Below are 13,216 nucleotides of genomic sequence, written 5' to 3'. Positions count from 1 at the left end.
TGGAATAAAATATTTGCAAACAATTTGGCTGAAAAGGCTTATTCCCAAAGTATACAAATAGCTCATACAACTCAGTAACAGAGACATGATACAAATAAACTTAGAAAACAAACTTATGGTTATGAAAGGGGAAAGGTGGTGGGGAAGGATAAAATGGGAGTTTGGGATTAGCATATACACACTACTATACTTAAAATAGATAAACAGGGACTTCCCTGGTGGCGCAGTGGTTAAGAATCTGCCTGCCAAGGCAGGGGACACGGGTTCAAGCCCTGATCCAGGAAGATCCCACATGCCACAGAGCAACTAAATCCATGCTCCACAACTACTGAGCCTGCTCTCTAGAGCCCACGAGCCACAACTACTGAGCCTGAGTGCCACAACTACTGAAGCCCACTCACCCTAGAGCCCACACGCAGCAACTACTGAACCCACGTGCTGCAACCACTGAAGCTCATGCACCTAGAGCCCGTGCTCCACAACAAGAGAAGCCACCGCAATGAGAAGCCCGTGCACCACAACAAAGAGTAGCCCCCGTTTGCCACAACTAGAGAAAGCCCACAGGCAGCAATGAAGACTCAACACAGCCAAAAAATAATAAAATTAAATAAAAAATTTAAAAAATAAACTACAGTGAGATATCACCTCACACCAGTCACAATGGTGATCATCAACAAGTCTACAACGATAAGTGCTGGAGAGGGTGTGGAGAAAAGGGAACCCTCTTGTACTGTTGGTGGGAATGTAAATTGATACAGCCACTATGGAGAACAGTATGGAGGTTCCTTAAAAAAACAAAAATAGAACTACCGTACGACCCAGCAATCCCACTACTGGGAGTATATCCTGAGAAAACCATAGTTTAAAAAGAGTCATGTACCACAATGTTCATTGCAGCACTATTTACAATAGCCAGGACATGGAAGCAACCTAAGTGTCCATCGACAGATGAATGGATAAAGAAGATGCGGCACATATATACAATGGAATATTACTCAGCCATAAAAAGAAACAAAATTGAGTTATTTGTAGTGAGGTGGATGGACAGAGTCTGTCATACAGAGTGAAGTAAGTCAGAAAGGGAAAAACAAATACTGTATGCTAACACATATATATGGAATCTAAAAAAAAAAAAATGGTTCTGAAGAACCTAGGGGCAGGACAGGAATAAAGATGCAGAGGTAGAGAATGGACTTGAGGACATGGGGAGGGGGAAGAGTAAGCTGGGACGAAGTGAGAGAGTGGCATGGACATATATACACTACCAAATGTAAAATAGACAGCTAGTGGGAAGCAGCCGCATAGCACAGGGAGATCAGCTCGGTGCTTTGTGACCACGTAGAGGGGTGGGATAGGGAGGGTGGGAGGGAAACGCAAGAGGGAGGGGATATGGGGATATATGTATATGTACAGCTGACTCACTTTGTTATACAGGAGAAACTAACACACCATTGTAAAGCAATTATACTCCAATAAAGATGTTAAAAAAAAAAAAAGGAAAAAGAATTCAAAACAGGGCTGACTTTCAGGAAGCCAGCTTCTTAAGGTACATTTTCCTCACACTGTATAAAAAAAAAACACATGAAAAGGTGCTCAACATCGCTAATTATTGGAGAAATGCAAACCAAAATTACAAGATATCACCTCGCACCATTCAGAATGACCATCATCAAAAAGTCTACAAATAATAAATGCAGGAGAGAGTGTGGAGAAAAGGGAACCTTACTGTGTCTTGGTGGGAGTGGAAGTTGGTAACAGCCACTATGGAGAACAGTATGGAGGTTCTTTTAAAAACTCAGACTAGGGTAGATTACTTCTTTCTGCCCGTGGACGCCGCCGAGTAAGCATCGTTGACGTCTCCCCCCGTCCACTGCCGTCATGTCTAAGTCAGAGTCACCCAAAGAGCCCGAACAGCTGCGGAAGCTCTTCATCGGAGGTTTGAGCTTTGAAACAACCGATGAGAGTCTGAGGAGCCATTTTGAGCAGTGGGGAACGCTCACAGATTGTGTGGTAATGAGGGATCCAAACACCAAACGCTCCAGAGGCTTCGGGTTTGTCACATATGCCACTGTGGAGGAGGTGGATGCAGCCATGAATGCAAGGCCACACAAGGTGGATGGAAGAGTGGTGGAACCAAAGAGGGCCGTCTCAAGAGAGGATTCTCAAAGACCTGGTGCCCACTTAACTGTGAAGAAGATTTTTGTTGGTGGCATTAAAGAAGACACTGAGGAACATCATCTAAGAGATTATTTTGAACAGTATGGGAAAATTGAAGTGATTGAAATCATGACTGATCGAGGCAGTGGCAAAAAGAGAGGCTTTGCTTTTGTAACCTTTGATGACCATGACTCTGTAGACAAGATTGTCATTCAGAAATACCACACTGCGAATGGCCACAACTGTGAAGTAAGGAAAGCCCTATCTCAGCAAGAGATGGCTGGTGCTTCATCCAGCCAAAGAGGTCGAAGTGGTTCTGGAAACTTTGGTGGTGGTCACGGAGGTGGTTTTGGTGGGAGTGACAGCTTTGGTCGTGGAGGAGACTTCAGTGGTCGAGGTGGCTTTGGTGGCAGCCACGGTGGTGGTGGCTATGGTGGCAGTGGGGACGGCTATAATGGATTTGGTAACGATGGAAGCAATTTTGGAAGTGGTGGAAGCTACACTTGAAGTGGTGGCAGTTACAACAATCAATCTTCAAATTTTGGACCCATGAAAGGAGGAAACTTTGGAGGCAGAAGTTCTGGCCCCTATGGTGGTGGAGGCCAATACTTTGCCAAACCCCGAAACCAAGGTGGCTATGGTGGTTCCAGCAGCAGCAGTAGCTATGGCAGTGGCAGAAGGTTTTGATTACTGCCAGGAAACAAAGCTTAGCAGGAGAGGAGAGCCAGAGAGCTGACAGGGAAGCTACAGGTTACAACAGATTTGTGAACTCAGCCAAGCACAGTGGTGGCAGGGCCTAGCTGCTACAAAGAAGACATGTTTTAGACAATACTCATGTGTATGGGCAAAAAAACTCGAGGACTGTATTTGTGACTAATTGTATAACAGGTTATTTTAGTTTCTGTTCTGTGGAAAGTGTAAAGCATTCCAACAAAGGGTTTTAATGTAGATTTTTTTTTTTTTTTTTTTTTTGCACCCATGCTGTTGATTGCTAAATGTAATAGTCTGATCATGACGCTGAATAAATGTGTCTTTTTTTTAAATGTGCTGTGTAAAGTTAGTCTACTCTGAAGCCATTTTGGTAAACTACCCCAACAGTGTGAAGTTAGTATTCCTTCAGGGTGATGCCAGGTTCCATTCAAAATTTATTTACAACCTGCTTTGGTGGAGAAGCTATTGTCTTCCGAAACCTTGGTGTAGTTGAACTGACAGTTACTGCGTTGTGACCTGGAGTTCACCGTGAAAAGGGTCACCCAAGCAAAGACATGGAGTTTTTTGATTATTAATATGATTGTTGGCACATCCTATGCAATATATCTAAATTGGATTATGGTACCAGATATAGATGGGAATGAAGCTTGTGTATCATCCATTATCATGTGTAATAAATAAACAATTTAATACCCTCAAAAAAAAAAAAAAAAAAAACTCAAACTAGAGCTACCATATGATCCGGGAATCTCACTGCTGGGTGTATATCTGGAGAAAACCATCATTCCAACAGACACACGCACCAGAACATTCATGCACTATTTAAGAGTCAAGACAGAGAAGCAACCTTAATGTCCACTGACAGAGGAATGGACAAAGAAGATGTGGTACATACATAGAATGGAATATTACTCATCCATTAAAAAGAACAAAATAATGCCATTTGCACAAACATGGATTGACCTAGAGATGATCATACGAAGGGAAGGAAGGAAGTCAGAGAAAGACAAATATGATATCACTTACATGTGGAATCTAAAGAAAAAGTGATTCAAATGAACTTATTAACAACACAGAAACAGACTCAATAGTGTTCGAAAACAAACTTATGGTAAGAAAATGTAACATCACAAACACAAAGGCTCTCCAACCAATCAAGAAGCAGGCTATTCGTACGGTAGCATTTGGCCAAGAACTGTCACCAATTCCACAAGTGAAACAGATATGTGACTCCTTCACTTATTTTATGCATAAAATGACCCCATCATCTCCTGGGAAACGGATCACGTCCACAGCCCTCCTGCGTGGCCACCCTTTCTCTGTTTCACATCCTAGGCTTTTTAAACAAGCAATTTGTGTAGATCGAGGAGAGAATGGGCAGCGAGGCCAGAGAAGTAAGTAACCAGAGGGGGCCCCCCAGCAGCACACTCGGACAATCACCCCGGTCCTCCGCCCACCAGGCTCCTGCCCCCGCCCTCCTTACCCTCCTCCCCGGACACGTCAGCTCGTCCTCCTCGGCCACAGCCTCTGCTTCCTGTTCCCTTCCCAGAGCATCAGCCTCGGCTCCTCTCACGCGTGACCCCTCTCCGTCCACCACCCCTGACGCTGAGGGCACTTGCGTCTCCTGCGAGCCTGGGGACCAGGCCTTCATCTTTCTACCAGTGGCACCTTTCACAGCTTCCGCCGATCCACAACGGTCACAGCAAGTGACGGCTGCATGAATGAATGAATCCTTGCTAGCCAAACCTCCTTAGGCCACGTCTTTAGGAAAACCACCCTGTTTTGAATATAATACTCTCCCTTTCTTCATAGTAGATCCATGAAGCATCATCAACACTATCTTACTGCCTACAAAACTACTGACTACAACAGGATTCCTTCAAGGATACAAATGGCATATAGACAGCACTGCTTATGAACCAGAAACATTTTTCACTTTAAGATTTCTTCTCAATTTAATGACAGTGCAGATGAGGCTTGTTTTCTAGCAGCAGATTTCAAAATTTTAAACAGTGAAGATTCCAGTTAATCAAGTAGTAACTGAGTTTTCCCCCCTTGTTGCCACCCTTTTCCATCTGCACAGTTTCTTTCTGATACTCTTATCTTTCATTCTGCTCCTGAGTTGACTTTTATATTAACAAGCCCTGCTTCTCAAATTGAGGCACATGGTGGGAATGCAACTGAGGTTATTACACTGAGAAAACAGCCACATCCAATCCCTGGAACAACCGGGGGGATAAATAAATATGTTACTCCTAAGTGACATGCAGTTTAATACAGTCGATTTCCTAAGTTCAGTACAGTTTTAATTTCCCATACTTATGAGTTCTGACTACCTGAATATTTTTAACGATTAGACGGAATGGTAAGACAGGAAGAGGGCTAAGGGAACTCACTCTTCTTTTCTTTTCATGTTCTCTCTTGCCTGTTGGGCTTTGGTGAGAATAAACCACTGGAGGTTTGCTGGGTCGCAGAGGATCGGAATGTTAAAATGCCCAAGTTCGTGCAGACTTGGAGCATATCTGTCACTGTAATAAAGCATACGTAAAAGGAAAAATCAGCGACCTCTCCACCCCCATTCCACCCCCAAAGAAACGATTTTCTTAGTCTGATTAATGGAAAAGGAATCCATCAAGAAAATCCACCTTAAAGGTACAGTAAGTCCCCTACATATGAACGAGTTCCGTTCCGATAGTGCGCTCCTAAGTCCAATTTGTTCGTAAGTCCAACAAGTTAGCCTAGGTACCCAGCTAACACAATTGGCTATATAGCACTGTACTCTAGTAGGTTTATAATACTTTTCACACAAATACTACATAAAAAACAAACACTTGAAATAAAGATACTGTACTACTGTACTCTCTACAGTACTGTACAGTGAAGTACACAAAAGCACAACCACTTGTAGAGGATGCACGCATGTGACAATGTACACCAGACACATGAACTAACTTATGAGATTGGACATGTGAACGCACGTTTGCATCTTTGAAAGTTTGCAGCCTGAAGGTTCATATGTAGTGGACTTCCTGTATAGCAGAATTGATTTGAAGTTTTGCTGTCCCCAAAGGGACACACTATCAGGATGACCACACCCTTCCCGGCCCTGTGACCTTCCTCATCTGTAAGATGGGGGTAGTAACCCACTCCACGGTGAGGTTGTGAGAGCTAAAGAGATAATGCATTTAAGTAGCAAGCATGGTGCCTGATATGCACACTCTTGATTTCACATTAGTATAATCCTATAAAGTTTTCCACAGGGCTGATTTGCCCTGTAAGTGGCAATATATTTACACAATGTTCTGGAGACTCAATCTTTCAATCCTCTCATGTTGGCTTTTCTCATGTGTAAAAGAGTGTTGCCAACAGAGGTGGTGACATTCCTTTAATTCCTAAGAATCACACGTGGAAATACAAAACAATTTCATGCATGGACACACACAGCCCATCTGAGTGAATGAATAAAAGTAATTATTTTAGATACTTGCCTGTTAAGGATCATTTGCAAACCACGCAAACTTCGAGGGTGAAAAGGTATTCGACTTTTCAAGAGTCTATTATAGAACACGTCGAGAAGAGAGTAATATTCTTCAAGTGTCAACACTGGCTGTAATTCTTCGATATAAACAACTTGGATGCCACCTAGAAGATAGCTTATTTGGTCCTCCAAAAGCATCAGCCTCCTCTGCAGGTCAAAATAACTCGGTCATCTTTCAAAAAGCTACAGTATTTTTTTTTTAAAAGGGAAGGAATATTTAGTTTTATGGTACTTTAATAGTCCAAGTTTAGGACTCCAATAAATGGTATTGCGGAATTGTAACAAGAAAATTATTTTCCTAGAAGGAAAGTTCAAGTAAGCAATAAGAAAAAAGCTATGGAATGCTGGAAATATTAATATTCAAAACAAACCACTGTAAATCTTAGGAACTTTTAGCTAGGAATTGAAGAGATTGCAGAAGAAAAGAAATATGTTCCAAATAAAAATAAGTCCTAACATTTAAATATTCAGGTAAGAATCTCAAATTAGGTTAGAAAGATTAAATGGTATAATAAAGAAGGGTTTTAGAAATAAAGTCTACATATTTCAATTGCAAATCTATTTCCTCAGAATTTCCCTTAATTCAACTAAATTCTATTATGAAGCACCTACCATGTACTTAAACACGAAACTGGGCCCTTGGAGTATAGAGATGATAAGAATTTGTGTCCCCGTCTCCCAGGGGCTTATGGTCAGGGTGCAGGGAAACAAAACAAGAATTAGAATTCAGCGTACTAAGTGCCACAACAGGGTGAAGCGATTGGAGGGTCAAGCAAAGGTTTCCAAGGACGTCTAACATAACCAATATGAAAAGATAAAGAGGATTTAGAGAAGGTTAGATGCATCACTAATTATTAGAGAAATGCAAATCAAAACTACAATGAGGTACCACCTCACACTGGCCAGAATGACCATCATCAAAAAGTCTACAAATAATAAACACTGGAGGGACTTCCCTCCTGGTGCAGTGGTTAAGAATCCACCTGCCAATGCAGGAGACATGCAGGAGACAAGATCCCACATGCCGTGGAGCAAATAAGCCCATGCGCCACAATTACTGAGCCCACGCACCATAACTACTGAAGCCTGTATGCCCTAGAGCCCACGCTCCACAACAAGAGAAGCCACCGCTCTGAGAAGCCCACGCACCTCAACAAAGAGTAACCACCACTCACCACAACTAGAGAGAAAGCCTGCGTGCAGCAACAAAGACCCAATGCAGCCAAAAATAAATTTTAAAAAAAAATGCTGGAGAGGGTGTGGAGAAAAGGGAACCCTCCTATACTGTTGGTGGGAATGGAAATTGGTACAGTCACTATGAAAACAATATGGAAGTTCCTTAAAAAACTAAAAATTGTGGGAATTCACTGGTGGTCCAATGGTTAAGATTCTGTGCTTTCACTGCTGAGGGCACAGGTTTAATCCCTGGTCAGGGAACTAAGATCTCTGCAAGCTGCTTGGCCAAAAAAAAAAAAAAAAAAAAAAAAGAAAACTAAAAAGAGTTGCCATATGATCCAGCAATCCCACTCCTGGGCATATATCCAGACAAAAGTATAATACAAAAATACACATGCACCCCAGTGTTCAGAGCAGCACTACTTACAAGAGCCAAGACATGGAAACAACCTAAACGTACACTGACAGATAAATGGATAAAGAAGATGTGGCATACACACACACACACACACACACACACACACACACACAAGGGAATACTACTCAGCCATAAAAAAGAAGGAAATAATGCCATTTACATGGATGAACTTACAGATTATTATACTGACTTATCAAGTAAGTCAGAAAGAGAAAAACAAATATCATATAATATTATGTACATGTGGAATCTAAAATATGACACAAATGAACTTATCTACAAAGCAGAAACAGACTCACAGACATAGAAAACAACTAGAGAAAGCCCACGCACAGCAACGAAGACCCAACGCAGCCAAAAATAAATAAATTAAAAAAAAAAAAAAAAAGAAAGAATCCGCCTGCCAACGCAGGGGACTCAGGTTCGAGCCCTGGTCCAGGAAGATCCCACGTGCCGCGGAGCAACTAAGCCCGTGCGCCACAACTACTGAGCCTGCGCTATAGAGCCCACAAGCCACAACTACTGAGCCCATGTGCCACAACTACTGAAGCCCGTGCGCCTAGAGCCCATGCTCCGCAACAAGAGAAGCCACTGCAATGAGAAGCCCACACACCACAACAAAGAGTAGCCCCCGCTCGCCACAACTAGAGAAAGCCCGCTCCCAGCAACAAAGACCCAACGCAGCCAAAAATAAATAAATAAATTTATTTTTTAAAAAAAGAATATGTATGTGATATATAACTGAATTACTTTGCTGTATACCAAAAACTAACACAACATTGTAAATCAACTATTTCAATTAAAAAAAAAAAGGAATAGAGAAGGTTAGCTGCATGTGGGAAAGTTTCAAGGGAAGAAAAAAGCATGTGCAAACTTGGAAGCACCAATAGGGACAAAGCAGGTTCAAAAACAAGGAGTTTGGTGTGGCTGGAGGGTGGCACACGTGGCCTACGTGGAAGGAGGCGAGGCTGAAGAGGCAGGTGGCGCTGGGTCGGGGAAGGACCTGTGTCCTACATTACGGACTCAGATTTTATACAGAAAATTGCAGTTATATTAGAGGAGTTGAAAGGCATCAAAAACTCTGCTATAATAAAAGCAATAGCAGTATAAAAATTCTACAAAGTATTTATAATACACTTCTTTTTTTAATTTATTTATTTTATTTTTGGCTGCGTTGGGTCTTTGTTGCTGTGCGTGGGCTTTCTCTAGTTGCGGTGAGCAGGGGCTACTGTTCGTTACGGTGCACGGGCTTCTCATTGAGGTGGCTTCTCTTGTTGCGGAGCATGGGCTCTAGGCGCACGGGCTTCAGTAGTTGTGGCACTCAGGCTCAGTAGTTGTGGCTCACAGGCTTAGTTGCTCCGCGGCATGTGGGATCTTCCTGGACCAGGGCTCGAACTTGTGTCCCCTGCATTGGCAGGCAGATTCTTAACCACTGGACCACCAGGGAAGTCCATCACTGCAGTTTTAATTTGCATTTCCCTATGGTTTTTCATGTGCTTATTTGTCATCTATATGTCTTCTTCTGTGACATATCTGTTCATGTATTTTACCCATTTTCTAATCCATTGTTTATTTTTTTACTGTTGAGCTTTAAGAGTTCTTTATATATTTAGATACAAAGACTTTGTCAGGCAGGTGGTTTGCAAATATTTTCTACCAGATATTTGATTTGAACAGATATTTCACCAAAGAAGATATATGGATGGCAAAAAAGCACATGAAAAGATGCTCACCACCATTTATCATTAGAGAAATGCAAATTAAACCCACAATGAGATAGAACCACACACATTTTAGAACAGCTAAAATTAAAAAGAGGACCATAGCGAGTGTTAGCAGTTTCTCAAAAAGTTAAAATACCCTAACATATCTGGCCATTCCACTTTTAGGTATTTACCCAAGAGAAAAGGAAATATATGTTCATATAAATATTTGTAGAAAAATATTCATAGCAGCTTTATTTCTAATGGCCAAAAGCTGACATAACCCAATGTCCATTAACAAGTGAATGGATAAAAAAACTGTGGTATATCCATATGATGGAATACTAAGTGGAAATAAAAAGGAATAAATGCTTGATACATGCAATAGGATGGATGAATCTCAAAATAATTATGCTGAGTGAAAGAAATCAAACACCACGAAAGTACAAACTCTGTGCTTCCACTTACATAAAACTCTAGAAATATAACCTATAGTGACAGAAAGCAGACCAGTGGTTGCTTGGGTAGGGGTGGTGGGATGGAAGAGAGGGTTTACAAGGGACATGAGCATTCTTTTGTGGGTGACAGATGTGTTCACTATCCTGATTATGGTAATGGTTTCACGGGTATTTACATGTCACATCTCATCAAATTATACCCACTAAATATGTACATTTATTGTATGTCAATTATACCACAAAATCTGTTAAAAACAAAACAAACAAAACAACAGAATGCAGGCCTTTAGACTGTGCTTTAGAAAAGACTATAAAATTTCCAAATAAAAATGGACTTAAAAATCAGTCCTCTAGAGACTTACCTGGTGGTCTGGTGGTAAAGAATCCGCCATACAATGCAGGGGACGCAGGTTCTATGGAACTAAGATCCCACGTGCGCAGGGCAACTAAGCCCACAAGCCACAACTACTGAGCCCATGCGCCCTGGACCCTGTGGGCCACAACTAGAGAGAAAAAACCCACATGCCACAATAAGAGAGAAGCCCTCGCGCTGCAACAAAGAGCCCGTGCGCAGCAACAAAAGATCCCACATGCCTCAAAGAAGATCCAGCATGCCGCAACTAAGATCCGATACAGCCAAAAATAAATAAATAAAAAGTAAATCTTAAAAAAAAAATCAGTCCTCTAAGAATTTAAACTACAAATTATTGAGCATCTGATTTGCAAACAGCTGAAACTATGATTCAAAATTTTTTAGTTCATTGCTATATTAGCATAGTTTGAAACAAAAGCATGTCGATGACAAATCAGAGATTTTTTTTGCTTTTAAGCTTTTTCTTACTTTTGTCCAGTGATGATGGACACCCATTGTTCCCAGCATCACATGGCCCACTGCACTCATCCCAGACCAGTCTGTAAATATTATTGTACATCCTGATGATAAAACACAAACCTTTGGTCACTGTCCAGAGAGGCTTCATTCTTTCAGCACTGTGCAAATAATTACGTAAATTTCATGTATCAACTCAGGATTAAATTCGGTAGAAACTTCAAGTCTAATTTTTTGTCACTGTTTAATTCAAAGGAACAGATTTAAAAATTCAGCTGATATAAAGTCACATCTATCAATACAAAGACTTTTAACACTTAGCTTTCCTCTAGAATTTACAGATGTGTGTAGCCGTTAAGGGATATGGATTTGGGAAGTGAATGGAAATTGTTTACCTTTTGCATTTTTAAGGCTTTCCAAGTTCTGCTGGGCTAAGCGGCCTAAACTGTGCAGCTGGCTGCAGCGGTGGGCGATGCCCCAGCTCCTCTGCCACCTGGTCCAACAGAGCACACGGCCCATTAACACCCCTGTCCCCCCAGAGGGAGGCACACACGCGCCCCCACTGCTCGACTCCCGGGAAAGCCGAGGAGTTGCTTTCTCAAGGAGACACACAACATGTTCCCAAACTAACTCATGTTTCAAGAAGCAGCCAAATGGGAAATGAATCGTTTACCAGAGGGTAAACATCTTAGCACTGTATTCAGCTATCCAAAGACTTAAAACAAGCAAATACACTGTGTTGTTTCTCTTAAAATAAGAGGATGAAATGGGGAAAACTTTGACAAAGATCTTTTTCTTCTTTACATTGTTCAATGACGATGATGTTGTCTTGAAGTTCCAACTAGGAATTCCAGTTTGGTTTATCAGAATTTTTTTTATCATATTCTAGAGAAAATGATTTTTACGACATCGTGTAATCTGCTCATTTTATAGATGAACGTTATTACATCTCAGTGACAAAATGGAACTTGATATTCGCATGATGTCACAGAGGTGCTTCTGTGTATGCGTAAAGAGCACCGGTATTAAGTAGTGTCAGAAAACCAACCTTCGAATTCTAATTCTGTGATTGACTAGCTCTGTGACCTTCAACAAACTGCCTCTGGTCTTCCTAAGGTTCCTCTTCCTGCTTGCCCAGTGGGGACACTTCTTACAGCACAGGTGGCGTAAATCACAGGGGATGAACATGTGAAGGAGTAAGGCGCTCAACAGGCTTTAGAAAACTTAGGTTCCTTCTTCATCCTAACACCAATTCTGATGAATGTCATTTCTGATAAAGTGAAATCGGCTTTCAAAATTATTCCTTTAACACACAATGTCATCAGTCACAATGCTTCCTTTTGTTGGAGACTTGGTTAATTTCCCAGTAAGCCAAGACACTCACGTCCACGGTCCTCAAATGTTCTGGTCTCGGGACCCCTTTGCACTCCTAAAACCTGAGAACCTCGAAGAGCTTTTGTTTATATGGGTTATAGCTATTGATATTTACCATAGTAAGAATTAAAGCTGAGAAATTTCTCCACTATATTGTAAAATAATGTTTTATTACTCTTTTTTAAATTTATTTTTGGCTGAGTTGGGTCTTCATTGCTGCGCACGGGCTTTCTCTAGTTGCGGCGATCGGGGGCTACTCTTCGTTGTGGTGTGTGGGTTTCTTCATTGTGGTGGCTTCTCTTGTTGGGGAGCACGGGCTGTAGAGCGCAGGCTCAGTAGTTGTGGCGCACGGGCTTAGTTGCTCCACGGCATGTGGGATCTTCCCGGACCAGGGCTTGAATCCGTGTCCGCTGCATTGGCAGGTGGATTCTTAACCACTGCGCCACCAGGGAAGTCCCTGTTTTATTACTCTTTATGTTTAAGAAACCCTTTCATTTTTCTGATCCCAGTCTGCTTTCTCAGTCTTTAAAAATTTATTTAGAAAAAGTTATTTTCATGCATATCAATTTGTTTTTTATAAACCTTTAAAAAGGATCTTATTATTTTGTTTTTAGTTAGTAAAGTCTATGTTACTAGATTATGGAATTGGAAGGGCCCCCTATAATCAAACTTGGATGTGATGAAAAGACAGCAGCTATCAGCACAAACCCAAACATCCCACAGTCCAAGTGTAAACACTTTCCTTTGAAATTTCAATTATCTTAGACAACTATGATTTGAATACACAAGAACAGAACATATAAGTACTATCTGTATTCTGCAAGTCCAGGAAAAAGGTGCTGTTATGGTACC

The 13,216-nt window shown here is 41.4% G+C and overlaps 1 protein-coding gene and 1 pseudogene across 1 annotated transcript; one reads left to right on the top strand and one right to left on the bottom strand.

The window, feature by feature from the left end:
* Window positions 1-1,810: 1,810 nt before the first annotated feature.
* LOC118904484 (heterogeneous nuclear ribonucleoprotein A1-like) lies at window positions 1,811-3,200 on the top strand. The gene is given in 1 exon segment (XM_036870684.1): window positions 1,811-3,200. A coding segment is annotated over 1 exon segment (966 nt). The 5' UTR covers window positions 1,811-1,878; the 3' UTR covers window positions 2,845-3,200.
* A 1,433-nt stretch (window positions 3,201-4,633) lies between these two features.
* The window catches only part of LOC118904264, a 29,732-nt pseudogene continuing 21,149 nt past the window's right edge, over window positions 4,634-13,216 (bottom strand).

Source organism: Balaenoptera musculus, chromosome 11, assembly GCF_009873245.2.
Source record: "Balaenoptera musculus isolate JJ_BM4_2016_0621 chromosome 11, mBalMus1.pri.v3, whole genome shotgun sequence".
NCBI classification, from domain to species: domain Eukaryota; kingdom Metazoa; phylum Chordata; class Mammalia; order Artiodactyla; family Balaenopteridae; genus Balaenoptera; species Balaenoptera musculus.
This window is presented reverse-complemented; position numbering and strand designations above follow the sequence as displayed.